The sequence below is a fragment of the Bacillus rossius genome, chromosome 1, assembly GCF_032445375.1.
Source record: "Bacillus rossius redtenbacheri isolate Brsri chromosome 1, Brsri_v3, whole genome shotgun sequence".
NCBI classification, from domain to species: Eukaryota; Metazoa; Arthropoda; class Insecta; order Phasmatodea; family Bacillidae; genus Bacillus; species Bacillus rossius.
The window spans coordinates 260,147,090-260,168,446 of NC_086330.1; the positions used below are offsets into that span (position 1 = coordinate 260,147,090).

The window sequence follows — 21,357 nt, forward strand, 5'->3', positions numbered from 1 at the left end:
TATTTTACCGCATATGATGCAGCTTTGATATAATATTTTATAAACTTTTCGCAAAATACAATAAACGCGTTCTCATATCCGGCCAAAAGTGCACGGTAATTTAGAATTCGGCATCATATTATTTTTATTTTTCGTAGAGTGCAAAAGTTTCAGTTTGCTTGCATTCAATAAATACGGTATTGGCATAATGGAGTGGAGGAACACGGGGTTGCCACTTGAACAAACCCCGGCGCACAAATGAGAAGAAACTTGGTGCGAACTATAGCCCAAGATCAATTTTGAGCATCAAAACCATACACGAACACGGCTTATGTAAAAATAAGGTAATTATGCTACAAGACTTGGGTTAAAGGATACTTTAACCTTGAATGAGTATTAGTGATCTGCTAATACAGTAGAGCACCCCTCAACCGTAATTCCCACAAACGGAACTCCCGATATCCGGAACTAATTTTCCAAAAAAAAAAAAAAAAAAAAAAAAAACATTTCCGCACTGGAACAAGGCGTTTCTGCTTCTGCCTGACTGTACATGCCTTCTAGGCGCACGCGCACGTCTGTCAGAGAGCTAATTATAGCCAGTCTTTCCCGCGCATTGCGTCGACGAGATGCATGAAGTGTTAAAGCTGGACTCCCAATCATCCGTTTCATCATTCCGTCACCCGTCCGTCCGTCAATCACGTGACCTGCAGCCAATCAGATGGCCCGAAAAATTCCATCCGTCCGTCCGTCAAAACATTGCCAAGCTTTAGCTTTTGACGGACCAACGGATGGTCCACCGCCTTGTTAAGTCGATCGTCTTCAATGCGACTTTCCGAAAACCGTGTTCGATTTTTTTAATTTCCAATATATAGATGGCTGTGTCGTATTGACCTATTATTATTATTGTCATAATAACGGTAAAGATTGCTTATGAGAATGAGCTTTTCGGGAGAAATGCTGATAAATTACGTCCGGGAAAGGGAGCATTTGTATAATACATATAGCAAAGACTATCGGGATAAGCAACTGAGGGAAAAAGCCTGCATAGAAATAGCTTCTTTCTGTTTCCTTTGACGCAGTAATAAAAGAAGCATAACTTTGTTTATTGCTGGCATGACTAATGTTATTTTTAAAACGGCACCCGTTTAATCCACTTGTTAAAGCACGGTTCCCGCCTGTCAACTTATTATCACATTCATAAAAACAAAAGTTAATTATCCCAAGTAAATTATTTTCACCAAAAGTTTACCTAACAATTGTGAAAGTATGTGGCAGAAAGTTGTTGTACTGATATTTTAGAATAGTGACAGACGGACGGATGGCGGATGGTGAGTTGGTAATAATTGCCGAGAGAAATAACGGACCGAAATTGACGGACGGACGGATGAAACGGATGATTGGGAGTCCAGCTTTTGTTGTGTATGTGAAATGTAAACTGTGCGTGGCAGTGACTATACACTCTCCCGGAAGTGTGAATCACTTGCACGTCAACACCGAAGTAACACAACACCGCAGCTGTAGCCCTAATACCTCCCCTGACCCCTCTGTTTCTTCCTCTTTCCTCACGCACGCACACACCCACCCACAGTGATAAGAAACACGTGCCTGCCAGCTTGCTTGAATGAAGGTCATTCAACCGGCCCGGAGGCCGGCCCTACTGCAACTCCCCTTACCCGGAATTTTCCCATAACCGGAATAGACCTCCCCCCGATGATTCCGGTTGAGGGGTGCTCTACTGTAGTACTTTTCGGGGATATATTCGCTAAGTAAAGACAGTCAAACCTGTCTGAAACGACCACTCACGGTTCCCAGGAATAGGGTCTTAATAGAGGGGTGGGAGGGGGGTGGGCCTAATAGATGTTTTCCGAAATTTTCAGTTGATTTCAACCCACCCACCCCCTTCCCAAACCACTACTCGCTAAGAAACCAGCCGTACAATGGCAGGATGCTGTCACTCACAATGCTAGATGGCTTTGCTTTATCCCACTTCAACCTTCATAAGTCCATCGCCCTACAGGCCACCTCTAAAGAAAATATGTCAAAAGACAGTTTATTTTTACTGGTTAGTTTACATATACGTTTTCTGCTTGCCGTAGTTAAATGCACTAGAACCCCGATGTCACGAACCCCGGATTTAACGAAGCAGTGATTTTACGAATACATTCTCGGGAACCGTCAAAAAATTGGACATTTTGACCAAGATTTGAAAATCATAAGAAAAAAAATTTTAAAAAAAAAGGAATGAAAGATCATTAAAATCTGTTAATTTTAACACACAGCGTATTTTTGTGTCGGCTTTAATACTTCCAATAATGTTCATGTAAGAATAACAAAAAAATAATGGGACATTTCCTTTAAAAGTATGGCAGCTATAGGTTCTGCAACGCGAGTGGGTGCACATGAAGCTCGCCCGGCTGGCTGGCGGCAACGGCTTCATGACGCATGAGCTCACCCCTCCCTCCCCTCGTTCACATTATTCAAGGCTAGCTCATCCCTCCCAGACACACAAACCATCTAGTGTCCTCCCTTATAACACCCCAACTTCGCTCACCTTTGAAAAACCTTCAGTGAGAAAATGTTTTTTTCACCCTCCCTTCTCCCGTAAAATTTAGTAATTATGAATGGGGTACTAAAGCGGTGAGGGAGGGGTAAGATTGTTGTAAATATTTTCAGAATCCCTCCCTCCTCACCAAACATGCTCAAAAAAAAAATTGTCAAAATATGTCACTTTTCACACCAAGTTCAAGTTCAGTCATCTCTGACAAGAAATTTACAAGCTTTCAAACTTAAATATAAATGTATTTTAATAGCAAGGGTCCTATGAAAAGGAATATACCGAATAAAATCATGCTGCTGTCACCAAACAAAGCATAAAACGGCCCAATGCGTGGTCGCTTCGTTATTGCTCGGCGAGAGGCGAGACATGGAATGTTAGAAGAAAGATAAATGCGGGGCAGACAGACGGCAGCCAGTGTGTGTCCTGCGTGGGGAATAAGTAGCGTAGCCTTTTTATTTATGCTGGGTGAAACAAACTTTTTCTGTCAACCCACGAGAAAAGATAATTGCTTGAGCTGTCAAAATAAACATCGCTGCGACAGTTAAAACAAGTTGAGGCGGGCGTGCATCCAGTCGGTCGCTGTGTATATCTACTCGAAAAACATAACATCTCAATTCATAACAAGAGTCCTTATAACCTACACGTATTGCCGGATGTTTTCAGCCTGATCCATGCAAGTTCTTTAGCCACGTTTTGAATGAAAACAACTGGCGGGTCAGTGTTTTGCCCTGTTTTGCGGACACATAAAGCTTTTATCAATTTGCTGACAGCTTTAATATATTTTTGCTCTCGTTAAAATGAAGCAGATAACATGATTGTTAACAAGTACAAGCAGCATAAGAGATCGGCCGCAGCACACGGTATGGGGAGAGGGTGAGCAAGGGCGAGAGAGCGGCAGACTACCATGTTCACACGCTGCAGCCGGAGGGTTTTTCCTCCGTTGTATTAATAGTAATTAATATTTTATGGTATTTTATTTATTAAGTCATAATACACAAAATCGGAAAAAAGAAAAAAACCTGCATAAGTCATCAAAAATAGTTCACAAATTCAAGCCAGAAAATACCGTGTTTTATCGCAGAATCGTCGCAATTGGGACAAAAAAACTTCTCGCGTAAATGTTGCATGATGTTTTTGGTCCCGCTAATAGATGCTTTGTGAAGGTATCTTTTCCGTATAAAGTAATGTATTTTAAAGTAGAAATCTAATATTTATTAGGTCATTACCACTTACTTAATAAATTAACGGAAAAATACGACGTTGTTTGGCGTGTAAATTTTCTTATAAAGACGTTTTTAAAAGTTATTTCCTTTATCTGATGGTCTGCGTCGCCGCGGTGTAGGTGTAATCTAAAATTTAATTTCGGTCATTACCATTTGTTTATTTAATAAACGGAAATACAAAGTTGTCTGACGTGTAAATTTTCTTTTAAAGACGTTTTTAAACTGTATTTCCTTTATCTGATTGTCTGCGTTACCGCGGCGTACCGCTTATAAAAATGTAGCCAGCGCATCATTCATGTTTGGTTAGGTTGCTTCCCGTATAGAGCGCGCGCACGTAGTCTAACATTGATATCTCGCTGATTGGATGCAACGCGCGCTCTCTGTCAGGTGCCGAGTTAACTAAATTTGATAGCCCGCATTCTTTGGTGGCAAGTGTGTACGACATGTTAGTTCACGTCAAATTCTAGTGGCTTGCGTTCGCGTTAGAGTTTTTAATGTTGAAGAAAGTTTTTTGTTTAAGAAATTATTAATATAGATTGTTTGGCATGCTCTTGTATACTCAGTTTTTTTTAAATAAACGTACTTTCCATGAACGGGTTTTGTTTTTATGAATAACTTCACCTAAGAAAAAAAATTTTTCCGCACAATGGTCGCACTCCTACTTTTCAAACTTGATTTTAGAATAAAATCTGTGACGATTATGCGAGAAAACACGGTATACCAAATCGGACTTCAAAAACTAAGCAAACATTGTCAACAGATAGTAATCAAAATCAAGAGAAATCCAGCAAGTAGCTTTGCCTTAACTGCGTACCACACTAGACACTCGCAAAAAGCTAAACGTAAATACGTTGCCACAAAAACCTTTATCTGCACCCTGCCGGCAAAGGGATGTGGAATGGGGGTTGTCAAGCGCTGACAGCGGTCGACAGAAAGTGGTATCTATTTTTAGATATACGCTGCCTACGGCAGTACAGCACTCGGCAAGAGAAACGCAGTAACAAGCTACTCACAACAAGAAACTTATTTTCTGTCCGATTTTCTTTGAATTTTCAGTAGTGATGGGTCGAATCCCATTTTTCCCGAATCCGAATCTCGAATTCGAATCCCAAACAGTACCTCGAATCCACCCCTCGAATCCGAATCCAGATCTCAAGGGTTAATTATAAAATAATTTATAAGTTAAGAGAAAAAATTAAACATTATGGAGAATTATTTAACCGTTTAAATTTTTATTTAAAAAAACAAGGATTTTGACACGGTCTGGATCAAGACGATTCCGTTTTTGTTCACATGTGTTTCCTGCAGTGCTGAACAAACGTTCAGAGAACACTGTCGCAGGTGGTGAACACAAATATTTTTTGGACAGTTTATGTAGCCTGGGTGAACATGCAGACAGTTTTCCAGTATTGGAGGATGTTTATTTCTGGGTTAATTGTAGGATCACGTAAGAATCTGGTCACTTCATCAATTGCTGTAGAATCCGACTAGGTGTTAAGGCATTCAGGCATTATCTGTGAGTACAGTGATTCATGTATCCACGGAAATCGGAAAACGAAATTCAAAATCCGACGGAACAATATATTGTAGTTACCAACTTGACATTTGTTTAAAGTCCCAGATGAAGATAAACGCTTTCCTGAAATATTTAATGGAAACTGAAAGGCGCCATCTTGGCTTCAATGCTTTTAGGCCATAAGAAATATTGTCGTGTGTCTTTTAAAATTAAGCCTCACTAAAGCATAGTGATTAATATGCCCGAAGTTAAAAGTGACGGGGTGTTTTCTCTAGTTTACCCATTAAAATTCTTTATATTAATATTAGTTATTTTTTGTGTTGCTCAAAATGATTGGCTAACAAATTAATTGGTTGGCCATCGTGGAATTCTCAATTAATACATATTTTAATGTTGGTAGTATACACAAACCAAACTTTGTCCTAAAAAAATTCATAAATAGAACGTGTACCAGAATATTTAAAATTAATCACAATTAAAATAATAATTGTATAATGTATTAATTTTTGTCATTCATTATTTCATTGTTATTACTACATGTGTGACCGTAACTTGTGATGAAAGTCAGCATTATTGTTGTATTACTAAGTAACAGATTTCTCGGTAAAGTTATTTAAAAAAAAACAAGATTAATATTACTAGTCTAGATCCTAAATGTGCTTTATTTTATTGTTTAGCATATTCTGAGAATATATCTGTGATTTATGCCTTATTTAATGCCAATGTAGCGACAATGCATCCATGTTCATGAATATAAAGTAAGTTTCCCAATCAGTACATGCTTCATAATTTTTTTATATAATAAAGAATTTAAAGTACAATACAATAGAACCTCGTTAATCCGTGACGTGCTAATTCGGGAATCGGATAATCCGGGACGATTTAAAAGAGCAAAAAAAAAAAGAGAAGTAAAAATTGTCAGCCCTTAAAATTAACGTCAAGCGGGCGGCCGGCAAACACTGCAAGCCATCGCGTGGGCCGCGAAACTCTGCCACGCTGTTTGTACCGACCCTTTGTGTCGCCCCCCTTCCAGCTGTCACATTTGTCACTCTTTAAACTTGAGGGGGATGTCCTGACTTCTGCTTCCCGTCTCCCAATGTTTGTTTCCACCCGCCAACGCACGGCAGGCGCCTGGCGAGTGACGCGTCTGGCTGGCATTCGGCTGGACGAAGAGGGACGGGGGAGAGGGTTTGTGGAGGGGGGGGGGGGTGCAAGGTCAGCACGATCTTATCTTTCTCTCTTCAGCTGTTGTAAATGACCGTGAACTAATGGCTAGGCAGTGCTGTATTTTTTTAAGCCAAGACACTAATTCGAAGACGGCCGGCCCTTACCGTGAACGGATTATCCGTTTTTTTTTTTTTTTTACAGGATTTCAATTGTCCGGGCATCGGCGGGTCCCAATTAACACGAATAGTGGGGAGTTTACTATTTTTTATCCATCTGCTGCCAATGCGCAGTAAGCCTCGGGAGATGTTACGTCACATTACCTTGGCCTTAACCCAGCTGCACGCCGGTGTCTGAGAAGCTTGACAAGACCTTCCGGGCTTTTAATCACTAGTCCGTGAAATTTGGTAATCCATGATTATCTCGGTCCCGACCATCACGTATTAACGAGGTTCTAGTGTACCTCAATAGGATGTGTTCCAAGGAAAACGTGAACAGGCCAAGTAAATTGTAAGCATTTAAGTTTTTAAATATTTTTCCTCGAATCCCGAATCTTTTCCCTCGAATTTCGAATCTTTCGAATACTAGAGATTCGGTGGGATTCGAGGATTCGAGGATTCGACCGGCCCATCCCTAATTTTCAGTAATTTTTGCACGGTTCCTCGAAATCGGGTTGTAATAGAGAGGTGGTTTCTATAAATGGGGTCGTAACAAAAAGGTTTTACTGTAAGTCATGAAGAAACCTAACAGAAATTAAGGAAAGAATAAACCAATGTTCCTAATTTCAATATAAAATTTATTTGTTGCTTTGTGCTAAAAGCTACAATAGTGCCATAGCCATTGCCTGCACATAAAATAATTGTCTATGAAAAAGAATGCTACTTCCAAGAGTGGATGTAAATGTTTTAGCCATGGATGATACTGAGCGACATGGGTCACAAAAGCAAATGTGGAGCCAGTATTAATTTATTTACATTTGTAGCCTACTGTATGTGTAAAGTTTCAGTAAACTTTTTGTTTGCATCACATTGTTGAAGTACTTAAAATTTATAATAAAAATGAAAAAAAAAAAATAAATTTCAAAATATATATAGCTGCTATCAGTTATTGATGGCAATGTAGATATGTATGTACGTAGATGAGTGCATCAGAATGTTGTGCGTCAAAGGTGTGTACCACAGCTAGTTTCAAATTAAATATTAAAAACATACAGTATTTAACCTAAAGAAGGCTACCTACCTCACTACAAAGTAGCAGTCAGAGAGGTGCAGCAGTGTCACCGATGTCGATAACACTACAACTCTTTCCCTTTAATTAGTTTGGAGAAATGAATTTTTAAATTTGTAGAATACTTACCTAGCCTGCTTCATAGCTCCTTCAGGGGACTTAATGAAGTAGGAGTTTCATGCAACAGGACTGTACAAGGTGAAAATTTCCGGTGCAATGTCCAACACACAAGTGAACAGTCATCACTTTGTGCTAGAAAATTTATGGAAGAGAAATCAAGAACTGCAGTATGGAGTTAAGTTACGGAGTGGTAAGACACTGAACTTGCTTTCCAGAGTACCTGGGTTTTAACCCCAGTCTGGCTGTTCTGAATTCCTGAAGTCATTGAGGCAAACGTTGAGATGGTTTCTCATCATGAACAAGCACGATTCCTTCTCCTGGTCTGGTTCGTTGTGTGATATGTCTCATGACTTCGCTGTCAACATGTTAAACCTAAATAAAATAGTATTAAAAACTGGCAGAATTTATAATGTTTTTTATTACGACACCAAAGTGAGCACATACAATAATACACTTGCCGGTCAATCAAATCCACCAACACAATACCTAGTTTCCATACACGTATATTACAAAAGGTGTGTGCTGCTAGCGGAGAGGAGACTTGTACAGAGAAACAGACAGAGGGTTAACACAGAGACGTGGATGTGGTTGACGGAGCTCATCTTTCCTTCTTGGTGTCCCGGGAGCGGTCGCGGCGCCTTTCCCCTGAGCGCGAGCGCTGAGCGCGGGCCTGTCTGCCACGACTCCCACTGCGAGACCTGTGCGACCTGCAACAGCACAATGCCACCATCACATTTCCCTCACTTATCAACATCTCGCAGGCAAACAACTTGCAATCATTTATTAAATTAAATGCTCAATATTTCAAACCTCAGTGCACATCAAAATTTTAACCAAAGATACAGAATTTATAAACCACCTACCTTGATAATTAAATGAATACAATTTTAAACATATTACTCATGTTTCATGACTGAGGTTTTGATTGTATATTCATTCAAATATATAAACTATACTGTCAAAATTCATTATTAATTATAGTGAACTTGGCACACACGTTGTACAGTACAGACATTGAATATATATAATGTATAGAAGTCGCGAGCCCAGGTTAAATTTTCTGTCCAGTTTCGCAGAAGAATTATAGTAGTAGAAAGCTCCGTCGCAGCGATCGCTCAATCGCTGGGTATCGACAGCGCACGCCCCTAGCGGTCTTAGGACGTACTACGTTAACCAGCCAGTCATGCCACCTCCCTTCACTCTCCCATACGTGGGAAGCTGGCATCAGCACCTAGTAACGTGAAAATTAGCTCCTAAGAACTTTGTATCAGTCCTTCAGTCCGTGTTGAGTTTAAAATATGATTTAATTAAAAAGTTAAATACCTACTTATTTTAACTTTATTTCAAATTGATAATTTTATAATTTCAGACATGCTGAAGGGTAATAAATGTGCGTACACGGGTTGTCCGAATACGAGGATCGGTTCACGAGGCACATCAATGTTCCGTTTTCCAGTTTAAAATAATGACAGGGAAGTTGTGAATTATAACTTGCCAATTTGGTTTTACATTATTTATCAGTTATATACTGTGTAAAAAAAAGTTGACGCAAGTATGCGAGGAAAGTCCTAATTATTTAATATGAATTAGTAAAGAATTCTTTTCTATTATATTTAAAATATCCACGTTTTAATTGCTTTGAAAAACTAATTATATTACAGCAACCACATTATTTTTAATTTCATCATTTTGACTAAAACCAAGTGAACGCTAGTTTATTTTCTATGTAAATTTTAATAAACGCAAAGTTTTAGCCAAGTATTACCCACGTCGTCTGTCATAAAATGCATTTGTTTGGCAAGCGTTTCAACAAAAATGTTAAGATTGATTGCAAAATGTGCTTAAGAAATAACTAAACAATTAATTATTTGTGAGTAGATAGACTGCAGCTGCATTAGTATTTTTTTGTTTATTACTTTACAATATTAAGATGTTAGTAGCTTAATGATCGCTGTCAAAAAACGTCATGTGAAAAATTTTGCGTTTATTTACCAGAGAACATACTTTTTAAGTGGATTAGTGTAAGAAAAACATAAGTTCGAACTTTTGTTTTATACAAAAAAAAACGTGGTAAAAATTTGTCCACACAACCACCTCCGTACTTTTTTTAAGTAGATAAAAATGTTTAAAATGCTTTGAATTCTACCGTTATTACCTAAGTTATGAACAATTTAAATTCCAAAATATTTTATTATGTATCCAGAAAAAAAATTAACCTGGAAAACACTTATATTGAGATTCTAAAAATTAGGTATGCATTTAAACACGAGGTGTTATAGACTTCTAGCCCAATCAAAGTATATTATGTGCTCAAATTCAATCCGATGTTTATGATTTTGTGTTTCAATTGTTCAGTGGTCTGCACGGAACGTCACATCAACAGTCATGATAAATAGGAAATGATAATGTAATTGACATATTTTGGGCAAATAGAGGAATTAGTACCTCTTATCAGCTATATGACTGTGTAGTAAGAATCCACCATTAAGAACAAAGTCAGGGTTCTCCAAGTCCAAATTCTCCCTCGTCACCTAAAACATGTACAGGGTTGCTTTCTTGGTTTTGCGTATCCCAGCTTCGTCAAAGAGAACTAAATGAAATGGAGCCAACTCATACTGCATAAACATGATCAGGTCATCCTATTTTTCTTCACTTATCGTTATCCTCTGGAAAACTAACAAATGATAAATGAGCTATTACAATTGAATGTAATTGTGTAGTTAATATTCGCCAGAGGGAGAGCTTGATCTTTTCGTGACAATGCTTGATTAGAATTTTTCCAACATTACTCTGTTTTGATTGCTCGCCAATTACTATAGCATTGAAAAAGGTAACTGTGGCATCCCCTACTAGTCCAGTTGCTATAGACATGATTTGTTGTGATCCAGGAAATGGTGGGTGATTATTTAGCTAAGCAGAGATCTTATATTAATCTGTGGCATCCCTACTTCTTCGATATTGTCAGAAATCTAGTTGTTCAAAGATATAAAATCAGTAGCGCATAACTCTTCAATGATGAGCAGATGCAAATGCAGTCATCCCCAAGGTCCACTCGCTCAAGAACTTGTCAGTGAATCCTCGTCCTCGTGTGAGGCTTCCAACAATTTTCATGTTACACATTTAAGTCTGTTCTGTGGTCTGTCTGACCAAACGCTATCAGTTTTTTTCTTTGAGAAGTAACCCTGACATGTAAAAATATTTAATTCTGGGGTCATCATGGACTCTAGCTTAAACATGTCTTGTAAAGTCAAGTGACAGCATTTGGCATACGAGAGGCACGGTTCACAAATATATAGGTCAGTTGCTATAGGAAAAAGGTTTGAGATAAATAAAAAAACTCATTTTTTAAGTGAGACTATCCCAAACAATATTGGAGAAATGAAAAAGTGAAAATAATCTTTTATAGGATTTTTAATACTCTTTCATTTTTTTATTAAAACCTTTTTTCTTTTAAGGTTACTCATTTAGGAGATATTTTTTTTTAAATAAAAAACAAATGCCTTCTTTATCATCCTTTCTAGTTTCTGACTACCTCACTTCCTATTCATCAGGACTTTTGATTTTAATTCCCCTGGACACTACTAAATGCGTGTAAAGTGTAACAAAAATATCGGATTTAATTCGACTACGAGCGAAATATTAGCATATTTTGACTGGGTTATTTATTCCTTCATTAGAACTATTGCTAGTTTGAAAGCTTTCAACAAACGTTTCTGACAAATAATCTGACATGTGACAGTTGATTATTCCTCTGCATTTTACACGATCATATTTTTACATATTTCACAGATGATGCAACAAACACGTACATTTTCTAACGAGTCATTGATTTATAAACCTTCCTCTATACGTGTCAGTGATTGCACGTGTGCAAGTCGTTTGCTAAAGCTCGACAATGAAATATTTTACATTAGTTAATGTTGTAAAAAATAGAATTTACTAATGAGATTATTTTAATTAACGTATAAAATGTATACGTAACGAATACCTAGGGACAATAACACAAATTTTTGTTAAATGTCATTAGATGGCATTGTGCATGTTTCGTATCGTTATGAATGTACGGAAGTTAAAGTTACAAAATTTTTATACGCAATGGAAGAGTTTTATATACTGATATTTAGAATGAAATAATTCTTTGAAATTTATATTGTACTCTATTTTATTTTTTTTAAGTTGTTAAGTGATATTTAAATTTATTATGCATATACATATAATATAAGGTAAATACAGCTGTGGTTCACGGGAACTTGCACGATTACAATTTCGCTCAAAATTACTGGGCCTCATTTAGCCACAGTTTGTTTCACTTAAGATGGTTTTAGATTACATTTATTGCAACGGCTTAAGTCTTTGGCCGCTGAATATTTTACTGTAAAATAAACAAAAATTATTAATACATGATTAGCTAGTCTTGCACTACATGAATATGTGTTAGTTTTGTTTATTGCTTCACAAATTCTTAATGCTTCACATAATTCATATGTCAAAGTCACAAATTTCGTTGTACAACCTGTCAAAAATGTCACCTACTATGGTAGGATGATTATGTGGCTTTTTTTACATTGAAAGTTTTTGTGCATGTAAATAAACTCTTCAAACAACTCTAGAATACAGAGAACTGTTTTTCGCTAGAGTTTTATACACTCAAAGTTTTATAACTCAAAGTTACTGGGCCCTCATTATTTGGAAATTATAAAGATGATAAAATAGTACGTATAATCATTTGTTTGTGGTATTTTTATTTTACTTCCACCCATTTTTAATTTTTTTTATGTGACTTGAAATGTAATTTAATGCACTGTGTTGTATAATGCTCCTGAAGGAGAATTTACAAACCAACCTTACTTCTGAAAAGTATAGGTAGTAAATATTTTGAAAATTTTGTATAAACTTTTTTTAGATCTAGCCATGTTAATAAAATATTAATTTAATCACTGCAAAATAATATTCACTGCACGTCTGCGAACATAAATATTATGTATGTACATGTTTACTGTTTAGTTATTTCTTTAACATACAATATTTTTCCCCGATAAAAACGAGTTTCTTGTGTTAGAGCTTACTAAAGTTTTTATTAATGTATGACTAAGTTCGTGCACAGATTTACACTGATCAACTATTTATAGAACAGTGTCTGGTATTTTATAATTTCCTCTTTGCATACATTTGGTTGAATTTATATTAAAGTGGATTCTTTGAGGTACTTTAATTAATTTGGTGACTAAAATATTTATTTTATATCCAATTGGACCGATTTTTATTCAAATACAATAATTATTACACCATCTGGAATCCAACACCAATGAAGTACTGATATATATACTGATATATGTGGCTCTTTTTAAATAATTGTGTAATATTTCAATGCATGAATTTGATAATTTAGCTGCAAAGTCTCTCTAGATGCTAATCAAAACAGAGGTGACAACATATTTAAATATGCCTCTGCTAGAGAGAACTGGAGCCCCACTTAAGTATTGGGAACAAAATGAGATGATACTGCGAAATGTATCCAAGTTAGCAATGGCATATCTGGGAATACCAGCAACTGAAATCGCATGTGAAAGGGTTTTCTCATCCGTTGGGAATAAAGTGTCTCAAAACGAGAATCTTTAGCCACCCAACATATAGAAGAACTGGTTTTCTTGCATGAAAACCGAACATTATATTAAGAGCCTGTCTTCCAAAGAGATCACAAACATTTCTTCGAAAGATGATGCATCTCATAAGTGTAAATAATGTCATGTATATTGTTTAGTTTCTTTAGGTTTAATTCATGAAATTTGTGACTCAACAGTGTGGTTTTTCAGAACTTAATGTTGCTGTGGTAAAAATATTACAAAAATTATTAGTTTGCTCTCATAATCTATAGCTTATAATGTATTTTCCCTATTTTTCCAGATTTCCTGAGTGAAATCTGATTTTTCCTCCCAAATTTTTCCCGAAGCTCAATTTCCTTTCCCGCACACCCCTAGTTTTGAGGGATAGTGTTATTGCAATAAAAAGTTTAGGTATTTAAAAGGTGAGAATTTGTAGCCTGTGATGCCTCAGCAATTTCCAATATATTTAGTTTATAATCTTTTTAACATGGCATTGATTTCGGTCATCTGTGACTCAGATGTTTATGGCGCTTCACTGCTGTAAACTGTAATGACGTCATGTACTTTGAATTCGGCGCGGCGTGGTCGTCACCCCTCCTTTGGATACGTCACGATTCCTTCTCCTTCCAACTGGTAATTGATCCCCCTCCCTTCAGGTTTACAGCGCTTGCGCTGTTCCCCTTCTGGGGCGCGGCATTTTGAGGATTTTCGGCACTGGGTCTCGAGGCCTTTTTAGCTGTAGCTACCGACAGTGTTGGGTCACTTTGCATTTTAGCAGCATGTAGTTCCTTTTGTAACTCTAAGTCAGTTAGGGGTACGGTGCTTGCGAGCTCTCTGCATGGTAAGCTTCTTCGCGGAACTTGGGTTAAAATTAAGTAAGAATAACAAAAAAATAATGGGACAATTCCTTTAAAAATATGGCAGCGGTAGGTTCTGCAACGCGAGTGGGCGCACACAACTACCACGCCACGCAAGTTCAATTCATACCATTTACAAGTTTGTCGTATTCAACCACGAGCGGGCACGGCCGTAAACAGCTTTGTTTTGTTGTGACTTCGTGTGAGTGAGCGTGAGCGTGGCTGCGCGCACAGCCTACCGGCTGCCAGCTGCACTGCTGCTGCTGATTGCATCATTGTGTGAGCTCAGCGAGTAACGACGTGTTGTGTAGCTACTGCGTATTTGTTTGAATTTTTGTGTAAAAGTGTATAAAACTATACTCACGTCTTTGCTTACATCGTTCAAGTTATTCAAAACATTCAACTTTGCCTCTATACATGTTTACACCGTTTTTCTTACCATAAATACTAAAAACATTGTCACATGTTCGCATGTGAGAGGAAGCAGCGCATCGTACTCTAGTTGAATTATGGCGGCCGTGTTGATTTACTAATTCTGCACCAGGTTAGGCCTACGTTACGGACTTCATCAGAAGTACGTATTTTTAGCATAGTTTAATCAAATAGTTATGGATATCGGGTTTAATTGTTTTCAAACGTTAAGATTCGCGTAAAAATAGTATCCTATAATGTGGATATCAGGTTTATTCGTTTTAAACTGTTAAAATTCGCGTAATAATGATTTTATTAGGGGTGGGCGAATATAGATATTTTCGTTTCGAAGCGAATTCGAAGCAAATTTTTTTTATATATATTCCCGAATTCGAATCGAATATTGAATACTAGGCTAAATCAAAGAATTTCTTAAATGCAAACACCAAACAATGCAACAATCTTATTTATAATAAATGTACAAATCTTAAAACCTACAAGCTAGGTTGAATGTAAAAAAAAAATGTAATTCACAGATGCACAAAATATATACACATTTAAATGCAAGAAATTCAAAACATTAAAGTACATATTAAAGTACAAGTTTGGTGACAGAAAATATTTTTCAAAACTTATTTAAATTGTCATGCAAAAATGTTAGTTCCTGCACATGTTGAGGAGTCAGGGATTGACGACGTGCTGTCACCACATTTCCGGAGGAATATCAGCTACAAATAATGTAAACTGCTAAAAATCTTTCAAACACGTTTGCTAATACATAACTTAACCATCAACCCAACATTATCCATTAACTTAGGCCTTTTGAACCATTGCCAAAAACTTAAGTCACGTAAAATTTGCTATTTGTTACAGCTAAATACTGTATGGTAATATTTTATACGGTCGGCTGAACTTTCTACGTTGTTATCGTATAATAATAATTATTATTATTATATTGAACAAGAACGATTAAGGTAAATATAAACTTTGTTTTTTACTTTTGGCCTTCAGCTTACGCGGACAGCCGTTTAGAGACACTCAACGACCTAGCGTTGGAGACACTACTTATTGTTTATTACATTCCTTCCAACGTAAAAAAAAAATCTTTACTCTTTGCACAAAAGAAGGCCCGGCCTAAGAAGTGTAGAAAGTGTGTGGGTGAAAAACGGAGTGGTTGTATGGTCGCCATCTTTGTTTACGATTGTTCACGAAACTCATTTTTTCTACTGTTCCATCCATGGAATATTTCCCCCGTTTATTTATTATTTATTATTTATTTATTATTTATTAAAATTTGTGACATGCACACCAACAGCCGAAGCTTTAGAGGTGTGCACAGAACAAGTAATACAAACACGACACATACAAACGAATAAATACAACATAAACAGGATAATAAAAGACGACACATACAAGCGAATAAATACAACCTACACAGGAAAATAAAGGACGACACAATATCAAACAAAACAAAACAAAACAGCAACTGAGATAATTTTAACTAATTGATCTAAAATTGGAAGAATAAACAGGATTATAAAATTACTCAGAATATTAGGGTAATCATAAAAATTAAAATTTGAAGTTTTTAATAAAATTTTCATATTTATTGAAATTTGAGATAAGTCTGTAAATTAAATCATTATTATTGTGTAAGGAACATAATAGGGATCGAAGGCGGCTTTTGAACTGCGGGACTCGAATACCAGAGTTATCAAGTAAGTATAAGCAATTAATTTTTGAACTATAGCACTTAAACACAAACAGGGCATCCAGATGGATGCGACGATTTGAAAGAGATTCTAATTTGGGTAATTGATGGTGTCTAGAACTAATTATTTTGAAAAATTTATTTTGTATGGATTCAATTTTGTCACTGTCGGTGGTGTTAATACTGTTCCAGATAACTGAGCAATATTCGAGTTTACTTCTAACTAAGGACAAATAAAGAGTAAGAATGGATTCAATATTAGATGCATAGTAAGTTATATAATTTATTAAATATAAGGTTCTACGGGAAAAGGATACTAAAGAATTAACATGTTGATGAAAGAATAGTTTGGAATCAAGAATAACACCAAGATCTTTTATACTAAGAGATTTGGAAATTTTTGAGTTGTCAAGAAAATAATCATATTTAACTGGATGAATTTTCCTTGTGAAAGAAATAATTTTTGTTTTATCTTTGTTAAGTGAAACTAAATTCATTTTGCACCAATTATCAATTTCAGTAATATCAGATTGAAGAAGCAGACAGTCATTTAAGGAGGAAATTTCTCTGGATATTTTAAGATCAGCAGCAAACAGAAAACCAGTAGTATGATGAAGAACTTTAAAAATATCATTGATATAAATATTGAATAATAAGGGAGATAAAGTACCCCCTTGAGGCACACCAGAAGTAGCATGATATAAAGTAGAAGTTTTTTTATTAAGTGAAACAAAGAAACATCTATCTTTAAGGTAACTAGTAAACCAGGTTATATAATTATTACAGAGACCGAAGTTAGAAAGTTTAGCTAGTAAAATGGAGTGATTGACAGTATCAAAGGCTTTAGCCAGATCAAAATAACATGCATCAACCTGCCCCCTTGTTGAAACTTTATTGTATATAGGATTAATAAATGAGAGAAGATTAGTAGAAGTTGTCATACTATTTCTAAAGCCATGCTGATTAGGAGCTAATCTGTTGTTTATTGGAAAGTTAATATGTTTAAATATTATTTTTTCAAAGATTTTAGTAAAGCCATTTAATAATGATATAGGCCTATAATTAAATACACTGAGTTTACTACCCTTTTTATGTATGGGAATAACCTTAGCTATTTTCCATTTAGTGGGAAATACTTGTGATTTTAGACTTGTATTAAATAGATGCAACAATAGAGGCATTAGAATAAAAGAGCAGCCTTTAATAATGAAATTTGGTATACCGTCAGGACCAGTAGACATAGTTGGTTTTAATGATTTAATTCCCCATAAGACCTGGCTTTCTGATAAGAATGATACAGGAATTGAATCGTGAATAATATCGGGATCAATGATACGAGGGTGGTTGGTGGATGGTACATATACACTAGCAAAGTACTTAGCAAAGACATTAGAAAGAATACCAGGATCATTACAGATATCACCATTGACATTAAGAGAATGGGATTCACTATAACCATTTTTCATAACATTGACATATCTCCAGAATTTTTTAGGGTTATTCTTAACCTTATTATTGATACTACGATTCCAATTAGTTTTATCACGCTTAATAAGATTTTTAACTAGTGCTCTATATTTAGAGAAAAGAAGGTAATACTGAGTATTATTGTTTCTTTTATAGAGTTTATGAAAGTGTTTTTTAGATTTTAAGGCATGAATTAATTCACCAGAGAACCAATAAGGATGTTTAGAGGCCTTACGTGTGGATAATGGAATGTGAGTATTGATTTTATCACAGATACAAGATGTAAGTTGATCTACAAGAGCATCTACATCAGTGGTGTTATAATATTCATCCCAATTGTGGGTTTTTAGAGAGTTATAAAGGCTTAAGTAATCACCAGCTTTGTAGTTTCTGAAAATAGAATCTGGAGTAAAATTGTGTGAGGTCGCCTCAATAAGTAGTTTAATAAGTAGGGTAGGATGATAGATATCCTCTTTGACCAGAGATTCAACAGCTTTTTCAACCACACAATGGGATAGATTAGAAAGACAAAGATCTAGAAGATTATTGGAAGATTGTATTAGGTTGTGCTGAAATAAATCCAAATTAGATATGAAATCAAGCAGGCACTGAGCCTTGGATCTGACATGTGCACGGGCAATATTGAAATAGTGATTTCCTTTCCAATCTATCCCAGGTACATTGAAGTCACCTAAGATAATCACATTATCATGAGAATTAACGAGTTTTTGTTCAAGAGCTTCAAAATACAATGTGAATAGATTAGGTGATGTAGTTGGAGGAAGATAAATATTACCCAATGTTAAGTACTTATTAAAGGCAATTTTAATATTAATCCATACGGCTTCTACTCCACGATAGTCATATAATTGAATTAGCTGAACAGAAGGGAATTTATGTTTGTTCACTGCGATCAACACTCCGCCACCACGTTCCATTGATGAGAGTAGCGGATTCCTATCAGTTCTAAAAATAGAATAATTATCGGTGAAATAATGAGCATTGATACATCTTTCGTTGAACCAAGTTTCTGTTAGACAGATTATGTCATACTGAGTATTAATAAGATTATCAAAGAATTCAACTGATTTTGTTCTAAGTCCTCTAACATTCTGATATGCAATTTCCCATTCATTAAGATTGGGCATTCACTGGGAAGTGAGTAGGAAGCACTCCTCCAGGCCCTGGCATAGAAGTTGCTGGCATAAAAGGTGACGATGTACTGCAGGAACTTGGAGGTAATTGGGTAGAATTACCGAGAGCTTCAGGAGATGAATTAGTACTAACAATTTGGTCTTGATGCAGTTTTCCAAAGAAAGGACTGATTAAACAGCCACTGGGCCAAAAAACAATATTATTAATTCTACTAAAATCTTCTTCCAGAACAGATACATGGAAGGAGGCGTAAGAATTATGCTTTGTCCGGAGCTTGGCCACTTTGACTTGCTTGAGATTTAGTTCGTTGGAAATATAATCTACGACTTCTTGTTCCGTGACAGACGGCTCAAAACGCGTGACAAAGAGAGCTTTTGTTTTTTTGTAAATAGGTTTAGCAATTGTTTTTAATGTGGAAACATTCCTGATGCCAATTTGCAAGGGATTTTTCTTACGATCCGTGTTAGATAATTTTCTATCGGAGTTTTCATTATTCGTGGACTTGCGTGAATGTTGTACTACGGTGAAGCCGTCTTCGTCGACGAGCTGTTTACCGTGTTTCCTGATGACGTCGTTGGAGACACGCTGAGTTGTAAGTGGGTCACTGGTGCGCGCACTGTTGCCAGATACACCGGATGACTCGACACAAGCAGGTTTCTTGTTTGAGGAGACTTTTTTAACTACTTGACTGTATGAATTAACAGAATCAGTCTTAGAAGATAAGATCTGTTTAATCTGTTGCAGTTCATTTTTTATCTCTGCAGTTTCACTACGAGAGTCGATAAGAAGGGTTTTTAACACCATATTCTCGCTTTTTAACTCGTCAAATTTCATACTGAGGGATTTCACGGCCGAGATTAAGTCTTCCATGGTGGGATCCAGAAGTTTTACCGTCCAAGCTTCACTAGAAGATTTTTGCTTCGATGAACTTTCACTTGCTTTTTCAGATATTCCCGGCGAATAAGAAATCACTTTTTTAGTAGGCGATCTGAACATTTTAGTAACCGTGTCTGGAACTAATTCAATGATCGAATCATTATTATCGGGTAATGAAAACCCATGAAAGTCGGAAAGATTAAGCAGCGATGAATCAATTATGAGTCGAACTTAACGATAGTGAAGAAATAATAGCACATTAAAGCCGGGGAGCACGCGCGCACGTCCGTCGGCTATGAACGCTCAGCCGTCAAATGAATTTTATTCAATAATCTTATTTCATTGGATTCAGTGCCGTAACTGCTGTTTTATAAGTCCGTTCGTGATATTTTATCACGTTAAATCATTATTGACGTAACTTATGCATGGAAAAAGAGCTGTTGTGGGGGAGATTAAGACTAATACCGGAGTCGGGAATGAAGCTGGCACGTTTCTAAACATGAAAATACAGTAGAATCTCGTTAAAGCGAGCACGGTAATAGCGAGAACACGGCTATAACGAGGTATTTTTGAGGAATTTACGGCGTGATCGCTTGAAGCGCGCTTTTGTTATTTGTCTGCTTTATCTCCACCCTTCTCGCTCGCCGCTAGACATCTTGCCGTTGACGCCTGTCACATTCTTCAGCCGTGTAGTCGCCACCTAAGTGCGTGGCTTTAAAAATAGAATCCCATCCTTTCTTTCTTTTATCAAACTTCCGTTAGTTATCTGTGCCGTGTGTAGACAAAGTTTGAGATTGGAACAGAAACAACGTAAGAAAGTATTTTTTACAAATTAGAAATATGTATGTTTTTGTTTTTATAATCGCGTATTTTCACGTTTTTTTTGTTGTTATCTTAAGAGATAATATTAAAAAGCCGCTCTAATGAGATTTAATTGTTTCTTGGTTAACAAACACTATTAATTATCAAAGATTGTTAATTGTTTATATTCTATTTATTATTATTTACGCGACATCATACTGTACGCGTACGTAATACGACTGGATTCGTTGCTGCAACATAACATAGCATGTTATGCGGTATCAGAAGTAACGTAACGATAGTAACGAGTACTAATTGTTATAGTAACGAATAAATACGGGTACACATTTTTTCGTTACTTTTACACCTCTAGTAGGCACTACCGTATTTATTTCCGAATCGCTAGGGCAGTTTTCTTGTAACTTTTGTTTCGGGCAGTTGTTGGGGTATCTGTCCGGGAAAGGGGTGGTGATGGTTTGAGTTTAATCCCAAATTTATTTTCTAAAAAAGTTGACAGGTTTCTTTAAATGAAAAAAGTATAGTTTTCCAGCAACTATTACGTTTGAGGCGTACGTGCGTTGCCGCAGCCGCACTCCTGCTTTTTTGTAAGGAATTAAATCGTCGCGCTACACTAGCACCACCTGTTAGCAATATCCCGAACCAACATGGCCGCCAGCAGACAGCCCGCGT

At 36.4% G+C, this 21,357-nt stretch overlaps 1 protein-coding gene across 2 annotated transcripts in view; it reads right to left on the bottom strand.

The window, feature by feature from the left end:
- Nucleotides 1–8,186: 8,186 nt before the first annotated feature.
- LOC134527528 (putative RNA-binding protein Luc7-like 1) overlaps nt 8,187–21,357 on the bottom strand; it is a 99,744-nt gene continuing 86,573 nt past the window's right edge. For both annotated transcript variants that reach the window (XM_063360274.1, XM_063360275.1), the window contains one exon: nt 8,187–8,493. In XM_063360274.1, coding sequence (XP_063216344.1) covers nt 8,385–8,493 — 109 coding nt within the window. In that variant the 3' untranslated portion in view covers nt 8,187–8,384. The remainder of the gene's footprint in view (nt 8,494–21,357) is intronic.